Source organism: Coenobita brevimanus, chromosome 87 (assembly GCF_032717465.1).
Source record: "Coenobita brevimanus isolate Jiangsu-jjx chromosome 87, ASM3271746v2, whole genome shotgun sequence".
Classification (NCBI taxonomy): Eukaryota; Metazoa; Arthropoda; class Malacostraca; order Decapoda; family Coenobitidae; genus Coenobita; species Coenobita brevimanus.
In genome coordinates, this window is record NC_137040.1 from 988,422 (window position 1) to 1,013,672 (window position 25,251).

The 25,251-nt window shown below is 40.1% G+C and overlaps 1 protein-coding gene across 8 annotated transcripts in view; it reads right to left on the bottom strand.

Moving 5' to 3' along the window:
• Positions 1-24,183, bottom strand: part of LOC145410937 (uncharacterized) — a 98,121-nt gene extending 73,938 nt beyond the window's left edge. For 6 of the 8 annotated variants that reach the window (XM_080280990.1, XM_080280983.1, XM_080280984.1 and 3 more), the window contains exons 1-4: positions 24,126-24,183; positions 22,204-22,294; positions 19,976-20,770; positions 19,562-19,738 (exon numbers count right to left, since the gene is read on the bottom strand). In XM_080280990.1, coding sequence (XP_080137116.1) covers positions 19,562-19,738; positions 19,976-20,770; positions 22,204-22,294; positions 24,126-24,127 — 1,065 coding nt within the window. In that variant the 5' untranslated portion in view covers positions 24,128-24,183. Of the gene's footprint in view, positions 1-5,954; positions 7,796-19,561; positions 19,739-19,975; positions 20,771-22,203; positions 22,295-24,125 lie in introns of those variants that run through there. The other 2 variants (XM_080280988.1, XM_080280985.1) reach the window with 2 other exon arrangements.
• Between the last annotated feature and the right edge of the window lie 1,068 nt (positions 24,184-25,251).

Consider the following 25,251-nt stretch of genomic DNA (forward strand, 5'->3'; position numbering starts at 1 on the left):
CAAAAATCAAAAGCTATTTGTTCAATTCAGTGCTGAAATTACTCAAAAGAGCTGTTTAATACTGTAAACCTGATGAGGGCCCAAGCTGGACCTTAAAAAAAAAAAAAAAAAAAAAAAAAAAAAAAAAAAAAAGGCTTAAAGAAACTTTAATTACAACATTTGGCACAAATAAATTCTGACTTATTTGTAAAATCAACTAAATTTATAGTTTATCAGCAGTACTGTTGCTTTATGGCAATTTCCATACTAACTGTACAAACCATGGAAATCCAGCAGGCACACCTTCAAGTTATACAAGTTCTTGTTTCCCTTCTCGCTAAACTAGTACCAGTAACTAAAGGATGTTTCACACAACTTAGTCTATGTTTTTCTACGATGGCTTCTCACACGTCTTCCACTCTTACACACAACTTCATACAGCTATGTTACTCCATCCTGATATTTCATGTCTAAGCCAATTTCAGCAAACCCTCACTAATACTTTCTATACACAGCAAACTACTCAATTCAGTCCCCAACGATGCTATAAACATCCATCAAACAACTCTGTATTGCCTTGAAATCTCTGTTCATCTTACTCCTGCTCATGTCTCACTGTCAAACACCTTTCTTAGGCAACTGTGTACAGCCTACCCTTTCAAAACCTCCCGGCGGTCCCTCTGCATGTCGAAGGAGGCTGTTGTTCCTTTAAACCTGATACAACCATGTGATTCCTCCAGCATTCACTGTCATCACCAGAAGTATATATCATACTGGTACTTGAGATAAATGAACTCACCAATACATTCAAGAGTCAGCAAAGACCTACCCAACACTCGTCTGGCATTAGTATACGAGGTTCGCTTATGGACAGTCTTCTCACGGGGAAAAGTGACAGCCGATCCCCCATCCCCCCCGCTTCTCAAGAATGAATTACAAGGAGGTGTTTACATTAATGCTATCTAATGTTTTGTGTGTGCCAGTGTGTACATCATCAGCACGAACTAATGGAATGCAAACACACAATGCAACATCCAACGATACAAACTTTTTGATGTTCACCGCACCTTGAGTTTCACCCCCAACTTGGGGCACAGCTAAGCAGAATGTAACAGGGGTAACCAATTAGCTACTGTTCAGGACCTGTATCCCCACAAATCAATCTATCTACCCAAGGCCAACTGGTTTCCAAGATGAAATTTATGGTTCGCATTATCTTGAAGTGCACCCTAATGCCACTGTTACAAATAACTGAATGAATATTTTTGTTCAACAGTGCTGTATATATTTCCTCCAATCTCAGTTTTTGTTAAACAGTGTTGTATATAATATCAATACGATACATCTTTTCTTGCCATGCACAGTACTGTGCCATATATCCATTCAAAGAACTAATATATTTGGGAACCTGCATTTGCATCTGTAACCTGAACATTTCACAATTCAACAACACTCATCTTTTTCAATATCCAGGTAAGAGAAAGGAAGTAATCCAACACTACATTCACATTTCACCACACGCTAAATAAAGTATAACGTGTGCTTGTGCACACCAACATTGTCCTCTTATCACTTTCTTTGTGTTGCCATATGAAATTCTGAACTCTGCTGACTTCACTTGCCAATTTCCTAATTTCAGTTCTTCTGATCTCTTTATACCAATTTTTCTCCTCCTTTCTCTCAACATATCTTTCCCTCAATAATCTTCCTCTTTCCTCTCTCCCAAATCTTCCACTAGCTTCTCCTTTCTCGATTCAGTAAGTTTCAAGAGTGTCCCATAGTAGCTAAATATTAAGTCCCCAACTGTAGCATATTTTCATTACTTATGAACACTTCATACCTCTTCCGCAGTGACTTATTTAGCCTATTACAACTTTACATCCCTTTGTATGCTACTGATGTACATTCCATCAATATCAAAGATAACAACAAGAGACAAGATGACATGCCAATTGAATAAAAAAATAAAATAAAATAAAAAATAAATAAAAATCCTAACATTTTTAAGGCTCCAGTGTCAACAAAAATTCAATTCAGTGGTACATCTGAGATTTAATTTTTCCAAAGGGTTCAGAAGCAGTTGGGAAGTTATATATATATATATATACTGTATATATATATATATATATATATATATACACACACACACACATCTCTCTCTCTCTCTCTTTCATCATCACTGGCTGTTGAATATCCACTGCAGGTCTGGCCTATCCCAACTAAAGTGGGGATGATTCAGCCAATGTATCTCTACCAAGTGGCTTAGGCTGTCTGGCAGAGATGGTGAAGTGCTTCTAAGTGTGAATGTAATGTTGGAGTGACTTTGGACGGCGTGTAGTCTGTGAACAAAATGAAATCAGTCCACGTAAGCCGACTGGGTGCAAGCATACTTCATAGTATGCAACACTTGTTCAACCACAGCACCCCTTATGTCCACCACAGCAGTATAAGGCCAGGCGAACACTCCCAAAGTTTATTACTTTGGCAGGGCGCAAACCCTCGTTCTCCTGTGTACAATAACACTCTACCACTGTACCACAGAGGCTCAAAAAATATTATATATATATGCAAAAAAGAAGGAACCAAAGGCCAGGAGCCCATAAAATCATTAGCTGCCTTTTGGTAACTTGTTTAGATTCCATCCCAAAGAAAACATCAACTGTACCAAGACCAACCTCAATAGGGGCTTTCTTAACCTTTTGCCTTTGGGTGGTCATTTCCTAATAAAGTATACTCTAGTTGCTAGCAGATGAGTTTATTCACCTTGAAGAAAGATGTTATTTAAAGTTTCTTAAAGTCATATCTATCTCTTCAACTTCTGTCAATTGTCAATAAATTGGTGGTTACCATTCACAATTATCTTCTTGAATTAATCCACTGTGTCTCATGTGGTAAAGTATATCTGTACTGTATATACTAAAAGCACAAGACAAGGGCTTAACAACCCTTTTCTTTAACTTGACGTCACTGGATTGACTCCATTTGATAGGTAATATGAGGCATGCATGAGTTGATGAAGCATGTGAAGGGGTTGGGATTCCATGGGCCAGAACGATGAGTGAAGAAATGTGAGACCCTTTCTGTCATGTTCCTCATCCCATCTCCGGGTGGGTGGGGAAAAAAATAAATATCTAAACAATGATGATAAATAAAAGTACGCAGAAACAACCATGACGGATCGTTCATTCATAACTCTTCCCGCCGCCTGTCTTTAATAGTGAAACCTTGTTTTAAGACCTGTGAATACTAAACTTCAGATATAATGAGCCCTTTGACTCTAACGGATAACTTTTGCTATACAGTATACTGACCAAGGGTCCAGTATACGAAGCACATACAGTGACCTTTAGGAACCCAGGCCTGGTACTTATTCTTCCATTATCTATTGAAATAAGGCCCAAAGTTAGTTCTGTGGTGCTTAATGATCTACTATATATCAAGGAACATAGACAAATCCCATTCAGTACAATACTGATTTACTGATCATCTTATAACTTGTTCTTTAGTCATAGCACACGAGTCTGAAGGTGTCATTATCATACCCTGGTAACCTACCAGTCAACAATGCATCTGACTTGTATCATATCATCATACACAAATATATTATACACAAACATATTACAGTATACACGAATCGCAAGTGTATCACATTACTGTATACACTAAACCAGATGCACTGTTGACAGGTAAGTTGCCAAGGTACAATAATGACACCTTCAGACTCGTGCGTCGCAACTAGAGTAGGGTACCTACCAGACCATTATTCATATACAGTATACTGTACCGACCCTGGGTTCGGTATAGCAGGTCCCTATCAGACATCTTACACAACCATCTATCAGATATACAGTATCGGCAACATTCCCCCCCCCCCCAATAAATCTGTTACAAGGTCTGACTGTAATGGTATCAGCAGAACTAAAGCTTCTCCCAAGCTATCTGGCTCTGAACTCTTAGGCCGTTAGCCTGATATACACTCATCCCTTAACATCAGCGTTTTTAACATACGTGGTTTTAAATACCCGCGGATGGATATAACATACATGGTTTTAAATATTCGCAGGTGGATACACTACCAGGGACGGATTCACTAAAGCATTTTATCTCGCTGAACTCTGCTGACACTGTTCACTGCAAATGTAACATTATCCCGAGCACAGTTCATGGCTGTTTTAGTGATGACATTATCCAGTGAAACAAGTAATAACGCTCTTCCTTGTGGCCACTTCATTTATTAATGCCATTAATTCATCAGGGGAAAACTTAGGACGGGCTTGGATTATTTCTTTTCTTCCATGTTCTCCTTTGCAATCTTGGCAGCAAAGGGCTTTGTTGTGTTTACCAGCTGATACAAGGGGAAAGCTCCGTGACTGGTTGGTCATACCAAAGCTTTGTATGTAGGAGCCTCCGTCATTGGCTAATTGGAAATCAGCTGGTAACGGCTGAAACACCTGATGAACCTGATGACCCTCCTCTCACTGCCGAGGACAGGTAAAGTGAAAATTTTAACTGTTTTTATAGCTTTTCTTGCCCTTATTACTGTATTGTTTGTAAAGATGTACAGAACATAGGAAATGGGGGGTGCCGTTACTCACGGAACATTTTTGTTGTCGGTAGTGTTAATGATGCGGAGGCTGGAGGAGGGAGCTGGGATGAGTAGTCAAGAGGCCATACAGTAGTATTCATTATTTTTAACTTTTTTTAGTGTTTCTGTATTAAATAAAGTGGTTGTAAACATACACATAGGGTTTTTCTTTATTTATATAAGGAAATGGGGTGCAGCAGATATCCGTGGATTTTTAACAAACGCGGGTGTCTGTTACCTACCCCCCGTGGATGTTAAGGGAGCACTGTATCCAGTTCTTAAAAAACACTTCATCCTTTCAGTCTGGTTATTTTACTCCAATGGTCAATGGCACTGAATTTAAAACTATTTTTAATTAGTGTATAAAAAAATACTGTGAAAGCACATCTGCTGAAAGCTACAAGACTGATGGCACTATAGATTAATAACCACTCCTCACACCTTTTGTTCCAAAACCAATTCACTGGAAGTCGCTGTTTTAGAAGTGTCTTCAAGCAGCTTTGCAAAATTCACTTGCTTTCACAACCAACTTTTCTTCCTTTGCCAACTTTTCACCAATAAAATGTTCAACTCTTCCTCCCACAAAGTTACAACATAACCCACTACTTCGCATTCAAACACCATGTATTTTCCTACAAACTGTTCTCATATAAAGCCAGGAACTGTCTGCCTATTACCCCAGTGTGTGTGCTTCACACTGATGGAATGTCGATCACTTCATCGCCTGATGGATATTAAAGAGAGAATCATCTATGGGCAGAGAAACAAGCTTTCACCAGTTTATTAATATTAGCCAGAAAAGTGTAAGAAACGGGAAAATTATTAACTTTTGTCCCTGACTGTTCATACCACCTCAGTGTGTTTCTCTTCATCCACTCCACTAAACCCAAAGCCATAACTTCTGAACTTTCCTCCAAACTGAATTCTACCATTAACTACTTACACAGGCATTTCTTACTAAAGCTTTTTTTCAAACTATGCAACATATATCAGTAATTGCCAATCAAGAAAGTGCTGAATCAGAAAAGGGAAAAAAAAAAGTGTGTGTGTGTGTGTGTGTGTGTGTGTGTGTGTGTGTGTGTGTGTGTGTGTGTGTGTGTGTGTGTGTGTGTGTGTGTGTGTGTGTGTGTGTGTGTGTGTGTGTGTGTGTGTGTTTTTTTCTTTACACAGCTAACAGCAGAAAAAATATTTAACAATAATAATAATCCATTCACAAAATGCTATAAAAAAAAAAATCTCATAAGCTCATATTAGTATCTACAACTCATAAAGTACAGAAAAATAACTTTCAACAGAGTCTGGCATAAGTCTGACCCTTCCCCCATTAGTATAATGGTACAAATGAAGGAGAAATAAAAATGTAAAGCTAAATTCTTTTTTAATTATGTCAACACAAAATATGAGTGGTAAATTTTATGCATAAATCTTGAAGCACAGCTCTGGAGGTCAAATGGCCAGTGAGGCCTGGGAATAAGGCAGTTCTCACAAGAGGTTGGTGGCTGCAGGGCAACGCACTGCATGGTTTCGGCAATTGCTTCTTTGAGCAAAGCCACGGCCACAATGCTGGCAGTGGTAGGGACGCTCACCAGTGTGAAGCCGCTCGTGATCAGTCAGGTGATCCTTGCGCTTAAATTTCTTAAAACAAAAGCGACATGAGTAAGGCCGCCACTCTGGGCCGGGTACATAGGGGTTCTGACGGTTAGCCACCGAGGCAGGGGTTATGGGGGGGCAGGGAGGCGGGGCTGGGGCCACCGCACCCACCAGCCGGGGCTCCATACCGCTACCTGGCCCGCTCACGCGCACAAACTCGCCTACCACTGCCCCATAGGCCGTCCTCTGCAAATGAAGGAACACCACCATCACTCTCTGACCTGCAGGCTGCCCTCCCCTATTACCACCACTGCCACAACCACAGCACATCACCTCACAGCCAGCACCAGGTAACATTCACCTGGCACCATTCATCAGGTTCAGGCTCTACTCAACACACTGCCGTCCATTACATCTCATAACGCAGCAAACACCGAGATCTCTCACTTCCATAGCAATGACCGTTGTCCCCCTCTCTATTGGAAACGAACAGAATGTACTTTTAAGGCTCGCAATTTATGTTAATAAGCATGTTATTTTCACCAATAATGAAAAATATATATATATGGCCATCACCTCCACACCAGTGGAATAAAAAGAAAGAAAACCACTAACATAATATGGCTGGAAGAACATCTGAGGAAAGTAAGATCTGAATTAAATAAGTGGCACATGTCACAGATACTGTACACTGTTACCATATCCAGTGTACAGTACTTTATAACACTTGTAGATGTATCAGTAAAAATTCTTGGCACATGTTAGACTGTTATTGACTAGCTGGCAGCACTAAAAGCATTCTAACCCAACCACGCACTACTGAAGCAACAGATACCTTGGCTCATATTCTAAATGGATTTGGGGACTCCTTTACACCTCTTCCTGAGCAAGTTATTCTGTACATTACACCTCACTGTCCCCTCTAGATTACTAATGTAAACTTCACATTTATTTAAATAGCATAAATATCATTTTAAGGTGTAATATGCTAAATAAATATCTGAGCAAGAGGCCTAAGATGAAGCCTCCCATGCCACTAAGAATATGGCACTAGTATGACACATTAACAGCTAGCACAACCACCCCAGCACCCAACACGGTGGCCAGATTGACACCGGCCAGGGGGCATCATCAGCACCATTCAGCCCCTTGGTACTGCCCCTGTGACGCTGCTGCCGCCGCAGCTGCATTCATCTTTTTCTTCATCTTCTCCCTGAACTTCCGCTGTCGCAGTTGCCCACTGATCAGGCGTTCAAGTTCTTTTTGTAGTTGTTCTATCTCATTCCTCTTGCTGGTGACTTTAGCCTCAACACGGGCTGCTTCTGACTCTCCTAGCATCCCTGACTCCAAAAGTGACTCTAGAGAAGCTGCCTCAGCCTTCACCAGGTTCATTTGTGCTCTTATCCTGTCCTGCCGGTAACGGCCCCGCCCCGACGCATGTCCCCGGTATACTCCACCCCCCAAGCTGCCCATGAGGGGTGAGGAGGGAGGAGAGGAGGAGGAGGAGGAAGGAGGGGCACCTAGTCTGGCAGCCAGTGCACCAAACAGAGCGTGAGAGCCGGGCTGACGGGATACCGGGAGGGGGACGTGGCTCGCAGGAGAGAGGGGAGCAGCCGCCACAGAGGAAAATGGGCCCAATAACTGGAAAAGGAGAGAGACTTGTGTAAGGTCACTCTCTGCTGCGATGGGTCCAGCCCCGGTCTTTCCCCTGGCGTCCACTCCCCGTCCTGCCCTGCCCCGTCCCGGTCCCAACAGCCGATAATGAACAACATCCCTTCGATCCCTACCTAGCTAACTCATGTCACTAAGGAAGAATTGCCTTGCAGAGGACGTATCAACACTCCTCTACGCTGAAGACAGTTTGCACATCAAGTAAGAAGTGGATCTAGAAGTCGTTTAATGCAGAATGACAAGACTTAATCCCTGCACCAGCTACAAATACACATTCACAATCAATGAGTGAAATTTCACCTCCAGGCCACTACCATGGTACCACCTATCATGTTTCAACATGATCAAAAGTAACTTCTTGACATCATGACTGACAATACTAATAACTGCTGTGAACAAAACCACAAAGACACTGGAATGCTTTATAGTTCACAGAAATTCATGCAACTGTAAAATGAGATGAATAATATGGTAGCCAGAGATGGAATTTCCTCTCATCAAATACACAAGAACAATATCAACAGTTACATACACAAATTACTCCAGTTGCCTTTCCAGAGGTAATAAACAAAATGCATAACATGACATGGCATATCAAGTTTAATTGGAATATTTTATTCAATTTGTTAGTCTGCACTGGCCAGAGTAATTTGCTCATCAAATAATTTATTGACATCTCCTCTAATAAATTTTTGAGAATCAGATTCTCCGACGAAACAAACAGGGATAAACGAATACATGTAATTAACACCACTATTCATATTTATCAAATTTACAGAATAATGCTCCTTGTGCTCCTTGAAGTTCAACTTGAATTCTCCAAACATCAAGTCTGATAATCAGTTTGCACATACAGTATTTATGTAGCAGTTAGTAATTTGTGAGACTGAACCAGGCAGTAATTTAGGGTACACCTTCACTTCTGAATTGCAGTTAGAGAATAAAAAATATATATATAGGTCGACTGAGAAACTAAACAATACTGTACACAACTGTATTGGGTGATTATACAGTATCACAACACGTAATGAAATCATCTACACAATTACAAACTGCCATTAGTTCATTCAGCCTCGAGGTGCTGTTTTCATTCTGCTCATGCCATCTACCAATTTCATTCAGCTTAAGACTGACTTTTCAAACTGGAGGAGCTAGACACAGCTTTAATACACCCCTTCAAAATGAAAGGCCTTTCCTTATTTGAATCAACTAATCCGGCAGCATCAAAATTTACTAAAAAAGTCATCCAGATCCCATGGGTTAAAAGTACTTTATAGCCTACCAGAGGAAAAAAAAAAAAAAAAAAATACTGCATCAAACTTGATGCAAGCATCCTAATCAAGTCTGGCAGGGAGCACAGGGAGACAATAGAGGAGTGATCAATTAGTGCCGACAGGAAGCAAGATCTCACTTTACCTTACCTTTCCAGTTAACTGTTGTCGACTGTGGTGAGCCTGGTGTGTGTTGTGTGCATTGTGTTAGGTGAAGTGTAGATAACAAATGGTAACTAAAGTTCATTCACCTTAACTCAGCCCATATTTTTATATTTTTTGCAGCTTATTTCATGTAACTCAATATCAGAATAAGACAGTGCTATGGCTCTACATCTTTTCCTAGCATTCTCTGTGACTAAAACCATATTCTACTCTCAATTTGCTGTTACGACTTTGCAGTCAAGTTCAAGAGATGGCAAAATTAGGCCAAGTTAAAATGAAAAGGTGAAGAAATGCAGAAGTTTCCCGTAAATATGCTAAGGTAGGGAGAAGCAGGATGTAATGCATGCAAGAGTGACCATATGAGTTGAGAAAAGGTTTAGTGTTACTCAAACACAGTAAGCTATGTATGGTACATTGCTACCGGTGTAAGGGAGGGGGAAGCATGACACGTTGCTTGAAGAATGGGATGTAGGCCTCACAGTCAGAAAAGACAATCTATAGAAGCAGACTGTAATGCTTACAAGAATTAGAATATGGAGGGATGTATACAAAACCAACTATAGAAGCAGGCTGTAATGCCTGCAAAAATTAGAATATGAAGACTTAAAAGACTAACTACAGAAGCAAGCTGCAATGCCTAAAAAATTTGAATATGGAAGGCCATATTAAAGACTAACTAATAGAAGCAGGCCATAATGCCTGCAAAATTTGAATATGAAGAGACATATAAAAGATCACTTTTTAAGAGGCCATAATGCCTGCAAAAATCAGAATATGGAGAGACAAAGACTAACTATAGAAGCAGGCCATAATGCTTGCAAAAGTTAGAATATGGAGGGACATATTTTGAGTTAGGAAATCACTGTATGTAGAAGCAGAACGTACTGCTAGCAAGATTTAGAATATTATGAGAAAGACAAGATAATGTGAACACTAACATACTGTGGTATGGTGTTCATATACAGGATGTGATGTAAAAACACAATAAATGACTCTGACCAAATCATGACAATAGGGAACTGCTAGTATGATTTAACAGATCTAGCACAAGGATAAGGGGACAGAAGGTAACTGGATGAATGGCGAAGGTTAAGCATGAGAAATGGCATTGACTACTACTGAAATATGTAGAAAGTTCTGAGGACACATCAGTGAGCAGAGGCTGCAAGAAGGATGGCTATCACAGCACTATGCACCATAAATGATTATAGTACTTAGAATTTTGGAAGCATGAAAAGAAACTGAAAGCTTCAAAAACTGAGAAAACATGCACACATGTTAAACTATAAAGGAAGAGGGTAAGGCAAGAAAGGGAAAATATACCGTACACGTGAATGATCAGAGCAAGGTAGGGAAGAGAATCTGAATACATTGCTCGGTTTCAAGGCAAACAGATGTGGGGAAAACATGGTACAAGCTGGGATGCCAAGGAAAGGAGTTTGTGGTAAGAGGAGCTCCAGAAGTATGAACAGGCAGAGCAAAAAATAAAAAGCCATAAGTAGCTGGATGGAGGACCTAAAATTCAGTCTAACTTTTCAATAAGGAAGCAAATACTGATTACAGTGACAGAAATAAGAAAACCATGATGCAAAGGCATCAGCATGACTTATGATAGGTCACTCTAAACACAAGAGGCTTTATATGTATAACAAATTGAGCATGATAAGGCAGTCAATGGTAAGACATGGCAAGATCAATAAGCTGATAAAACACTTTAAATTTAAAACTCTGAACATGAGCTTTTCAAATCTGCTTCCTTTGAAAATGTAAGACTTGAAGAAAAATTGCTAGTTTCTCTGCATTAGGCTCGACACAGATTTCCAAGCCGTGTGATTTTCTGTTCGTACCTGCCATGCAATGAAAAGGGCATTCAGGGTTTGTGTTTTATCTTAGTGGAATAACATTTTTATGTATTTGCTTAGTTTTAGAATAACAGAGTACTAAATATATATGTTTAGAATGTGTAAATAACAATACATACACACAAAAACCATACCTCATACACCTCACCTATCTACCATCACACATCAAATAATCCATCCACATACACTCACTAAACCTATGGAACCTACACAAACAACCATTCTTTCATGTACTCACTATCCAGCAAACATTACAACCAGAGACTGAATTAACCCAATGGCTTAACTGTACCCTGTTCTACTAATGACTCTCTCAGGTACTATACCCCAGCTAATACCTAATACTGTATTCCTGTCAGCAGAGACAACCCTACTAATTTGCTACAATGGGTGCACTCTGGTCAGTTACCCAGAGAAACATATGGTGACCGCTTGGCATTTGACAAATCATGGTACTTGTGAAGGCAAGATGATAAAAAAAATAATAATAGTAATAATAAAAAATCTTACTACACAGTATTTTGGATTTCCAAATTTTACTGTACATTTTAAGTAAGAGGCAGCTGTTGATGATCAACCCTAATCTGTCTGGCTGAGCAGATCCATCAACCAAAACCAACTACCCCCACATGGCTGTCCCATGCAGTAAACTGATGTTCCCCTAACACTGATAGTGCCTCAAGGTGTGGGGAGTACTACAGAGGTTTGGACGGTGCATTTGCATCTCTCCTGCCAGTTAAATGAAGCACCACAGCAGGCTCCATTTCACCTCATAATCTGAGTAATGTATATATATGGATACTATCCAGCACTGTACAAGCAAAATTTACATTTCACCAATGAAAGACAGCCAGCGTTTAATATGCCATAAAACCATAACGTATACCCTAAATAATGCATCAATCAGCGAAAATTTATTTAAACCAAAATTCTAAACAGTATCTGTATGTCAAGAAGTACCCAATGGCTTTTGGTCCATTATTAGTTACTGCTGCCCAGAAGGTGTAACACCCCTACGGCCACTACTGTAAGCAAGTACTCTACAGCAGCAACCAGAATACTTTCTACAAGTTATGTGACCATTATGAAACCAGACTACACTGGCCCTATAGACAGCAACTTGCTGATTCCAAAGATACGAACAAAACCTGAGGAAGCCATTTTTCACTTCCCAGCAACTTCATATTAAAAAAAAAATGGTCACATTAAAAGTCTAATTCTTTAGCTCCATAACAAGGAATTTTGTCATTTATGAAATACAGTACTACTAAGGATATGGCATTCAGATATTTTGCACTGTTTATTATCACATTTAAATCATCACAGCACCAGTATGCAAGTTCACAGAGGGCATTTTATGACAGTGGTTGGCAAGTTTCAAGCATTCAGTTTTTCTAAATGCATATATCCTTACGCTGAAGATGGGCATAAGATCCAGCTATCAAAAGCTGCAAACTGTACAATGCTGAAACATATGCTGCATGTATAAAAATTCCAATAACAGTTTTTCCTCTAAATAACTTCCGCATTACTATACTGTAGAATGTGTACTAGTCTAATATTCTTGTTAACTTGAAACTGCTGGGATTAATGGCCAGACAATGAACAGATACCATGAATAAAAGTATTTGAAGCAAAACAATTAACAACATATAGTACAGTACTACTACTACTGTACAGAGCCTGCCATTACAAACTTAATTCATCAGTTTGTTGCCTCAAGCTTAGGATGGCAGTAAAGCATGTCGTAAGGAATAACAGTTCAAATATCAATCTCTTTACAAAGCAAAATCTCTAAAAGTATCAGCTGCAAAAGAAGGTATCAGAACTTTTGTTTCATTTAATCTCTGTACTGTACATCAAATGTTAAGTAGGACAGTACAATTTAATGCAAAGGGAGCACTCAAAACGTATCATGGTGATTCAATTCATGCAGCAAAACTTAATTTAATCACCCACACAACTCCTGTTCAGAGCAAGCTAAGTTCAGTTCTGCCCCAAAAAATTATTTTAACAAAGTACATCATGTTCCAATCATCTGAATCCAAAGCTTAAGGATAGGGGACTGAACAGGATGGATACCAGAAATCGAGCAGCATGGAGAACCGCCATTAGGTGACGGGCTGATGCAGGCAAGCATGTTGGAGCCTTTAAAAACTGTGTAAATATATATATATATATATGAAAGCTATTAGCTCATATCAGTTGTGTGAAAACCAGCTACTAAATATAACTCAGCAAAATCTTGTACTAAACATATAAAATTCTTAGATATATGTGGGACAAGTTAACTAAAAGCATTTAAGCATTCAGGGTACAAGCAACTTTGAATTCTGCCTGTGCTGAGTTTCACCTAAGACACAATGCCTAGTTTTTATCTGTCAAGCTCATACTTCTGCATACTTATGCCCTCAATGCACGGGCTCATAGTAAGATCAGTATATACACCTTGCCTGCAAGTGATTTTTTTTTTTTTAACCTAATGTTGCATCTTAAAACTTTTTTCAACTAAGAATGGCACCATCATACAAACAAAATGAAAAAGAAGCAAACAGACACTGTACTTTTATGCAGTATGACTAATAGATGAATACGCCGGTTACATATTACTGCTTTTACTCCAATGTCTTTAGTACTGTCATAAGTAAAGATACATTTTCTAGTATCACAAGACACAGCAATTTACGAGCCTTCTGATGATGGCCTCAGAAGATTGAAGTGGCTTAAGATTTTCAACCAATATGACAAAAACTGAATATATTTATGCAGGATTCAGGGGGCTTGAATGATGAGTTAATGGAAGTGTGGCCCATTGGATTGGGCAAACTTGGGCTCTCTGGATGTTGCTACTCCTCACCCTGCCCTATGGTGGGAAAGGAGGTCCGGATGATGACGATGATGATGATGATGATGATGATATTAGCAAGACTGTCAGAAGGAACAGAAGAAACTCCTAGCGACACACAACTATTAAGGGCTTTGTGAGATGCCCATTTCCCTCCTGCGACTGTGACTGACTATTCAGATACCTTGCTGGTGGAGCCATGCATGTCAAGAGAAATATTTACTGTTTTTATTTAATATCCGTTGTGTGACTGTATTTGTAAGATTACTTTGTACATAACTAAACTCACTGACATACCACGAAAAAAAAAAAAAAAAAGCCACTGTAGGATGTGCCAAAACCAGAGTTAATGTTTGATACTGGGCATATAAATGGGTAAATGCATGATAATTATTCTCCAATATTTAATAAGCCAACTATAAAGTTTGTACCAAATCTCAATTTACAATAGGTCTTATATCTTCCTTCCAGTGAAATGACCTCAATTCAATCTATTTGACTAGCAACCCATTTAGTACAATGGCATTTTTCTCATTTATTCTTCCAAACTAAAAAATGAGTTTATTCAGCTCTGAGGACTTGTGAGGGAGTTAAGTCAATCTGTTCACTGCTTCAGTGTGAGGGCTTTTATAACTTTACTCATGCTCTCTCCACATAGTTGTATTCAGCTAAGTAGACTTTTCACACATGATGGATCATAAACTTCATTAAACTCTTCATTATGACAATGCTCTCTTATGTTAGAGAGAACAGTGTGGTAGCAGCAAAATGAAATCACAAATAACATTAGGGCTAAAGGGATCAGCCCTTGCACAGCAACATCTCTCCCTGATTTACCTTTCCTTCTTCCATATCAATTTACTCGGCTGAGGGGAGGCCTCCTGTGGCAATGATGCAGTTAAGTCTCCAATGAAATTTTTTCTTCTTAAAACAATGCTTGATTCATTATTTTTTGCGCATTAAAATGATTGAATATTGTACTTAGTAATCACAACCATGAACCAGAAGCATGTTCATCATTTAATGCAACACTTTCTCTACATAAAGTCTACATGATGTGAGGATCATCTACAGTATACCTATGATACACCTTCGTTATTGATAATTTTTTTTTTTCAACGGCTTTGACCATATACCTTCCCCCCCCCCCACCAGGGAATTATTTACTAATTTCCAAGGCAGTCATTGGTAGAACGATCCTGCCAACCAGCCAGTCACCCTATTTCGGCTCTACCCATTTCCACTTACGCATTTCACTCTTACTTTTAACAAACAACAAAATATTCTTAGTGTCTGCAGCTCCTTCCATGGAAAATAACACATCTACATAAATATGCATGATGGTGTGCCAGCATGTCTCTTTGTTATGAACATAGCTAGCTGCCTGGTGTCAGCTCTACTTATTTCCATCTAACTAGTGCATCTCCCACTCACTTTTAATAAATAACAAACTATTCTCAGTGCCTGTAGCTCCTCTGGAAGATAATAAAATGTTTACATAAATATGTACGCTAGTGGTGTGAGACCGTCTCCTTTGTGTTACTTAGCTATGTAGCTAGTTGCATACTTTAGGCTCCACTCATTTCCATCTAAGCATCTCGCTTCCATCTTTTATAAATAACAACATTCTAAGTGCTTGTAGCTGAACAAGAATTCAAATTGACTGAGACAGGCGTAATGGTGGAATGGCATGTATAAAAGAAACACATTTTTAATTGTAAAAAAATCACATTAACATGTGAGTGGCTGCATAATCATTACTATGGTGACCATAGGAAAATCAATATCAACGGCTTAATAGAAACGTAACCAGTCGATAGTCGATAACGGGGGAGGTCTGGACATTAGATACCCTACAATCTTCTCTGCACTATGAACCAACAAATCAATACGCAATTATCAAAGACGTTAATGATGATGTGATGATGGGGGTATATTGTGAAAAATTTTCAATTCAACCAAACTTGGGATGTATAAAAACTGACATTTCATTCTGTTTACATAATACATGGATTACACTTTCTGAACCCTGAGGTTCCTTTACACAAGAGTATGTAGTAAGATTTTGGAACACAATCAACTGACTGCTAGGAGTAGCATACTGAAGATTGTGTACTTTTTTATCGAGGTCAGCAATCATATAATGGCATCTCTTTAAAGACTTCTATACTTAGTACATTACTTGTATACAGGAATGTCAGTTAAATAATGCTTAACCTTTCAACTATTAAAGGTTTTAACTAAGCCAAGTAAGGTGGGAAGTGGCAGGGTGATATAAAATTACACTGCATTGGAAATGTTATTGGAAGCTTTTGGATTATTCACCTCGAGTAAAGTAATACTGCACAGCAGTGACAAGAGGAGAAAAATGTCATTACATAAAACAACTTAAACAGTATTTGACTACCGTTTTGTCTGTACATAATCAAGCTTAAGCCCTTGCCCTTAAAAATGTACGAAAGCTAACCAAATGTGAAATGGATGTTGCTTAATCAACTGGCTAACTGCTTATTCTATCAAACAATTGCCGAGATGTACAGTGAAAAACTTGAGGATGGTGGGGGGAGGGGGATGGAAGTGATTTTGGCTATCTCCTACCCTATCACAAAGGTGGCAAGTGCCACAAAGAATGGCAACCTTGTTATTCCAAGTTTCCAGTTGCTTTATTAAGATATACCCCAGTTAACTGTACTACATTTTTAAACACCATTCAGTACTGAAAACCTCTGTTCTAGCTTCCATTTTAAAAAATACAATGATAAAGGAGTTCAACATCAAATTATTTTCAGTCAACAAAACCAGGCATAACTAGTCTTTCTCCAGCATATTAATGTTGACTACCTTCCCTCTTAAGTGCAGGTTTTTCAGTTTTCAAAACAAAACAAGGATGACAACTATTTTTAACTATAGTATGAACACCAAGCACCATGAGAACTGAATCATGCTCCTGAAGTCCAATAGATGTATCCATTTCAGATGGCACTTGAAATTTCTAACATCCAATACCTTGACATTTATATATATTATGGCAACAAAAACTATGTCAGGGGTAATATTTACACTTCTGGCCCATTTATTGGAATGCTTCACGCTTTTTCAGAATGTCAAGTGCATCGTGGAGAGTCATACTTTTGTTTTCAAGTGGTGCACAATTATCTTGATGCCTGGTAGTTTAGTTGTTGAAAAATTGGCCACAAACACCTGTGCACTAAGACAAGGTTAACATCCCCCCCCCCCTTTACTTGTTGGTGATGCTAAAAATGTAGGTTGGTCACTAATGTTCTGGATTATGGTAACCTGGCCCATTCCCCCAATGCCCCAATGGTAGTAATATGTACTTTAACAATTATGAAGCTTACACTTGCGGAACTACTGCCTCAGAACCATGAACTACTTGCCATAATTCCTGTCACCTTCCACTACATTTTGAAAAGAACTGAATCATTAGTTTTTTCTTTACAGCCAGTATACCTTGCGTGTAACTACTGTGTACTTCATTCAAACGTTTCTGAATATGTTCATAATCTAAAACTTGTACGTGCTGCATTCACTTGAAACACTGTACAGCATGGGGCGCACACAGTAAACGCAATTATAGCCAAAAGTTCATCTGAAGCACAAACCCAGCAGACTGCTAGCTGAAGATGTCTTCCTGCAGTCCACCATCCTCCATTTCAGGGGATCAGAAGAGGGTAGAGGGGTATTGTACAACGAAGCAAAGGAACTGCCCAAGGACACTCATGTCACCATGTGAAGGCATCCCTAAGCAACACTAGTGCACAATAAATGCAAAAATTAATGGCCACCAAAATACAGTACAGTATTTTTTTTATTTTTTTTTTTCCAATTCCATGACTAATGAAGCAATAACATACGACTTACAGAAGTTAGGGTTGTTTGAGAATGCTGGCAACTAACAGGCCTATACAAGTTAAAATAGCGAAGCTACTACCTGGTACCCATGAGTTACTATTTTCCTCACATACCGTACGTACACAAGCTAATTGTTCCATCAATTAAAACTGAACACCCATACTGCAAATGCTCACAATGCATTGTGCTCAAACACCTACCAGTAAATAAATCAAGGGCCAAAAGTTAATGTTACTCAAACATGACTGTACACTTTTGTACAATTCCTGTTACAGGAAATGCTAATGAAAAATACTATCACGCAGTGGCACTGATATGTCTGAGCAACTCTGCTGCCTAGTTAAACATCCCTCATCTCTCTCCTCATCTCCCAAAAGGAGGATGGTGGACCAGGCAAGGGGCAACTTAACCCCTAAATTACGCAATTTGCTCAGCAGGTCTGTCCCTCCAGCCACAAAACAGGGTCGATTTTTCTTCCACATTTCGAGAGACTGAATTTACACACCTGTAAATGTATGTTTCAGCCAGACTGACCAAACAGTTATCGCACAATCGCCCATCAAAGATGCAAAAAAGTTACCAATCCCCCATGGGCAAAAATAGAAAATGTACAGAAAATGCATTATTTACGGTAAATAATTATATATACATAACTTGTGTCAATGTGAAGTGTTCCCTAGGCATGAAATGTCAGTCTGGCATATGCCCCTAGCAACAAAACAAGTCAGGTGAAAAGTGGAGGTGGAGTGTGTGTGGCTGGAGGAGGGAGGAGGATGGGGGGATAGGGGAGGAGGGAGAAGGGTTGCTATGCACACATCGCTGTAGGGGGTATGTTGGGGTGTTGTTGGTTGGGAGGGGACTATGTGGAGATGATGCAATGGGGCTGAGGTAGGTAAAGTGACGGTGGTGGTGGGGGGGGTCCTTCTCCCCCACCTTAGGGGGCCAATCACGCCATACCACCCCAGACACTCTAGCTCTCATTGGTCTGATCCCATATAAGTCACCAAAGGGTCGGAGTTACCCTCCCCCAGTTTTTTGTATGTCTTTATCGATCGTGCAGGATAGGCTGGAGTGTCAAATTACACAAAAGCATGATTGTGCAGCATAGGTCCTGAGGGGTTAAACCTGCTGTCCAACATTTTATATCCAGATGAACCTGGCATTGCAACTACAGTACAACTACTGATAGAATGCAACACCATGTTTCAACAAATAAGCTCTTTCTTGTCACATTTCGATCATTGTTGTTCGACCTAACAGTGAAGTGTGGCATTAAAACAAATCCCTAGGCTTTCTTTCTGTATACTGTAGATATGAATGACTATCTATTTCAGTGTCTAACTTGACCAATGCATTACATAAATTACAATTATTATCACCCCAGTACTCCAGGCAGGAATTCACTTGATTACATCAACTGCTACTTTGTACAAAAACTGGTACTATATACAAATAATCTAATGTAAAAATAGCAAGATTCCCATTTAAAAAAAAAAATCTTCATTCATTCATTACCACCTAAAAGTATCTTCCTAATCCACAACACACACCCACACACACCCACACCACCCCCACACACACACACAACACCCACACACACACACCCACAAGCACTCAGAAAAATATTTGTATAACTGTTGGAGATGGAAAAAAGAAAAAAAAAAGTTTGCTTCCTGTTGGCACATAAAAGATAAGAAAAATCTTGAAATTGAACACTCACCATCGCTGGGTCTCCAGAGGGTGGTATGGAGCCATCCGAGTGCGGCAACATAACTTCAGGGAAATTAGGGGGGTTATCAGTCCCTATGGACGACTCCCCCCCTCCCCCATCCCCTTCAACACCCCAGTCTCCTTCATCATCCTCCCCCAGTTCTACCACATCCTCCTGTTTTATTTCCTGTGGAGTAGAGTTGCATTTGGGTTTAGCATTTAGTTATTACATATCTACACACTAAACAAAACTCAAAGGTACAAAGTTACTTTCATCACTGCATTAGTTAAACAGAAAGATACTGTAAAGGACAAACTCAGATGACAAAGAATCAACATACTGTTCAAGTGTACAAGAAGCAAATACAGTTGTTTGTGGTTATCATTATTTTCAGCTCAGAAAAAATTAAGAAGTCAAACTTACAAACTCAGGCTCCTCTTTTGACTGTGGAGGTTGCTGAGGTTTATGTAAGCCTGAGGGCCCCGGTGAAGGTTCCTCCCCTCCGCTAGGACCATGCCCTATTGAATCTTGGTGTTGCGTTGTATCATCTTGGTTGTGTTGTTGTTGTTGCGCTTGACTGCTTGTGCTGCCACTGGTTTGCTTGGAACTTAGACTAGGAGTTGTGCTGGTATTCTGTTCACTGGGGCCACTAACGCCACTCTGGACACTAGTTCTGCTGTCCTCATCCAGTGTGGCCTCCACCGGGGGCATGTTAATCTGAGATGCGCCAACAGGGGTGACTGGAGGGGCAGGGGAGCGAGATCTAGACGCAGGGTTGCTGGTGGGGACTTGGACTGGGGGTTGTTGGGAGGGGGACGAGTGTGGGGGTGAGCGTTCCCTTGGTCGGGGCCGCTTGGCTGGAGGACTGTGGTGGTGGTGGTGGTCAAGTTGTGTCCGGTTTTCGCGTTTTTCCCTATCCCGTTCCCTTTTGGGGGCTGGGGGGTCATCGGGAACTGCTAAACCCTTTATTTGTAGTCCTTCGGCAGTCTTTATAAGAGATCCTAGACTAGACTGAGGAACATTCACTTCACCATTATACATGAAGTCCAAAAGCGCTTCGAGATCACGGGACGTCACATCTTTCATGAACACTATAGGATGTTTACTAGGATTTTTGGTGAACATCTGCTTGAAATAGTCACTACAGGTACTGAGAACGAATTTGTGGGCGGCGTAGAGCTTCCCACCACAAGCCAAGGTGGCATCCACGAAAATTTCCTGTGAAGAGATAGAAAAGCTATCAGAAAAGCAATATGGACCAAAATTCAACTGTTGTACTGTACACATTTACCAAAGAGTGTCTGCATGTTGTATGTGCCTTATGTTTATAAATATATGATCAAGGAACCTGAATACAGCTATTAAGTGTATGTCCATCAGTAATTATTACTGCACCATAAACTGGCATTACATTTTCAAGTGCATCAATCCACAATCAGGCATGCCAACTACAGTATTCCAAGATGACTAGATATGTTCTGCTCATTTTTGCATCCATCAAGCCCTGGTATTCAGGAAGTTTTTGGTGACAGTGTAAAGGCTATTACTTCACTACTTGTAACCTATATTACAATACATAAATACAATTGTACGTGTGTTAGCAGAGCAGACTGAATTTAAATGATGGTGACCAGAATATGATAAACTTACTATTCCCATTTGTTCATTCACCTGCTTGAATATTCACTATTCTCTAGGTGAAATGATGCCAGTATTCTTACAATGTGCTCACAATACCGGTACTTTATCAACATGTTTAACTTTAAAAAAGTATTCATTCCAATGCTGAGTAAACATAACACTTCTCTCAATGACATCAAATACCACAAACCAACAGTGTGCACAATAATCCGAAAATACACCACTTCACAGTAAATGCAGTACCAACGGAACTGTACTTAACAATCACATTTAAATCTTACAATAAATGAGTAAAAAGTTGAATATCTTACTATGCAGTACTAACACTAGAGGTTGAATAATGTTGCTCATATACACATTTGGTTATAATGCAGAGTTATATAAGCTTATCACTTAACACAAAGAGCTTTTAATTATATACAATATAATGGAAGTCTAGAGGGTGAATTGCTTGAAAGGGTACAACAGGGAAGAAAGGTTGCAGATTCTTTAAAAGCAATGATAAGGTACAGGGAGGGGAGCATGGCAGTAAAAATGTCACTGCATGACAGTATTGTGATACCAACTCTAACATATGGAAATGAAGCTTGGACCTTGTTGGAAGGGCATAAGTCAAGAGTGAGAGCAAAGGAACTGAGTTACAGGAAAAGGCGCAGGTGGAGAGAGAGACTGACAAATAAGGAAGTGAAGAAGCACTGTGGTGTGGATGTGGATGTGATAGAAAGCATCAGGAGCGATACACCGAGATGGTTTGGTCACGTGAAGAGCATGGAGAGTGAGAAACTAATGAGGAGAGTGTATGCAAGTGTGGAGGGGGGCAGAGGGAGGGAGGGGGAGGCTTAGGATGAGATGGAGGGATGGAGTGGAGAGGTATATGAGAGAGGGGGGGGTGAGCTGGGAGCCAGGCAGTGAAGTGGCACTGGACAGGGTGACTTGAAGGCAACTTATTCGTGATCACCCCTTACAGGATTGAGGCGTCTGACAATAGACAGATAGATAGACAATGGTACCTGTTCCCGCAGGAAAGTGAGGATGTCCACAAAGTGGGCTTGGTGGTTGTTCCATTTTAAGGAGAGAAGCTCCTCCGCCATTTTGCCACACCTGTAAAACATTAAATATACTTTAGTAAAAGAAGGAAAATAAATACTGTAATATTTGGATACAGTAAAAGGTTACACTATAACCAATCTATTTTTGGCAACAGCCAGTACATACATCTGAGTCTATATAATGCTTTTAAAACACCAATGGCTCAACAAAACCACTTTAATTTCAGCTGTTCCACTGTTATTTCATAGATTAGGAAGGCATCAAAACACAATCAACAAGGAAACACTTTGCCACTTTATATGTGACAAGTAGCCTCCCCACTTCAAGGCCTTTTCCTTCACTACAGCTGCCACAGGTAAACTGTATGAGGTCAATGACAGAGAACAGAAAAACAGGAAGTTTTTTTTTTTGGACAGCCAAAGCATATATTTATTCCACTCTGGAAGACTGGATGGCCTGTGATAGGCAATGGCCTGGCAGGCAGTTGCCCATTTTGCCTATACCTGGTAATCCAGCCCTGCATGTGGGAACCTACAGCAAGGATGGAATATTTGGTCGCCACCACCACGAAGATTCAAACCTGCAACTCCGAGTCCTTCCAAGGCAATACACTAGCACACTACTGTATACCACAGCAGCACCCAGACCTCTTACCTTCCTACCCTGCCACTGGAGGTCTATGGTCCCTATAGACTATAGGTTACATTTTAACAAAAGCAGACCCTGTGCAATGAAACAAGCACCATACTTTTCATCATGGATGATACAGATACATAATTCATAAATTAAGCTTCTAATTTTGTACTAATTACTTTTGAAAATATTAACTACCTAACCACAACAATTCAAACTTTAACTCCACACTATTGAGCACACTCCCAAGGAGCAGGTTGGGCTGGTTAGTAACAGTATATGTTGCCTATTTGACAGAGTTTTGGATGCAAAGTTATTTACAGTGCATGTTCTGTACATTAAGCTTCTTGTGTTCACAGGTGCACTTTGGTATGTAAATTTGGAAAATCTGTAACTACATGATGCACTCAGCAGGTCCATTAATATCTCCATAGTTGCAGAATTCTCAGATACATTATTCGGTATTATTTTACAAGTTGCCAATATTCAGTTCAGGGATATTACCACCATAAATGCATAGTATGATAAGCATTCTGCTGCAGCAGGTTAGGTTAGGTCCAGAAAAATAAACTGCACAACCTGAGGGATGTATTGGCAAGTTGTAAAAATTTACCCATTATTCCACACACACAGATGATGTCACTTCAGAGTGAATGACGATTAATAGCATCCACACATAGGTGGGTCTTTGTTGAAGAATCTGATGGGAATAACACTGCATGTTACAGGTAACTATTGCATTCATATATCCTTAACCTTACTGATTGTATGCATAACAATACTTTCATACCGACCTATGACATGCATAAGAGCACAGGACAACCACGACACATCAGGAAAATTCCGCTGTCTTCCCAGAACAAGCCATCCTCAGGGTGAGGCGTTAGGACAACCCCCTCCCCTACCCTGAGCCAAGACGCGTTGTTACAAAGAAGCGACAGCTCAAGTAAAACAAGGAACAGCGTGCATAGGCAACACCATCCAAGGCATACACTTGTGTTAAGCTGTCATAGTGCATCACATTCTGACGATCACGGATTTCATAGCTTGGGTTGAAAAGCGGAGTAGCATCCACCAAGATGGCGTCCTCAAAGAGGCCTCCCCAAGTGGCCTCAGCGCGTCCCCTCGCATCGCACCGTCCCTACCTCTCACCCATCACACATCATCTTCTGTTCTCACCACCTTCACCTTCCCTGGGCCGTTACGAACCCCCGAAGACTACTTAAAGAGCCAGACTTGTATTACTTACATGAATAATCACGAAATTGTGGAGGACATTGTAGGTCTCGGCTAGCAGATGGCGTCCACTGCGCTGAGTGTCGCCGCTCGGGCAGCTTCCTGATTGGCCGCCCCGAGGTGCCTTACAACCCATTTTCCTTTATATTCCTTCATTATTTATAGCTCTCAGCTCTGTTTCCCTATTCATATCTATTAATCTATTCATCTCAGCATTCTTTATTTATATCTAAGTGCGAAGAAGAGTTTCTATATAGAAATGACATGCGAGGGAAAATGTTGTTTGTAAAGACGCTTTGTGAGACTCCGCAGGACCGCCATTGGCCGTCCTCCCCTACGTCCTCTAGCGGGCTCTACAAATATCGAGAAAATCAATACATAACCGTTACTTTCACTTTCTAAACTTCTTTGGGTAATATAATGCCATCGTGGTATGCATCTTCTATCTTGCATATCTCCATATAACGTATATGACCCAATCTATGACCATGCACGGAAATGAGAGTAGCTACCGTATTAACAAATACGATTATCTCAGGTAGCTTTTTTTTTTTTTTTTACTTCAAGATGCTTATAAATACTCATAAAAGATATTCTGTTTTGAAAGTATGGTTCCTGTTCTTGTGCTTGCAAAATTTGGCCAACTTCTCAATGAAACCATACGTTAAAGGAGTTATAGGAGGAGAGTAAAGGGAGAGGATAAGGAGGAAATGGAAGAAGCCCTGTACACAAAGGGTGCAAATGAGAGTGCAGACGTGTGACTTGATTAGATTCCATAATATTCTGACGCTCAGTTATTATTATTAGTTTTCAATGAGTGTAGTGATACCGGTATGGCTTTACATGTTCCCACTTAGTCGAGGTTACCTGAAATAAACAGTAGACTACACAGTAAAACACTGCCATAGCTGACGTACGAAGCCTTTACAAAAAGCAGCTCGTTATCTTACAGAAGCCTCCCTTCCCTTTAATACCTAAGCACATAGCTTAGGTGGGAGCCGATCACTTCTCCAAGACAGAAATGGCGTCGACGTACCCTATAGTTCCCCGTAAAAGCTTGGACGTTATAATAAAGCTGTTGGTACATGTAATAAAAGAAGGTGAATGCAGGCTGGTGCAAACTATCTGCTGCGATACAC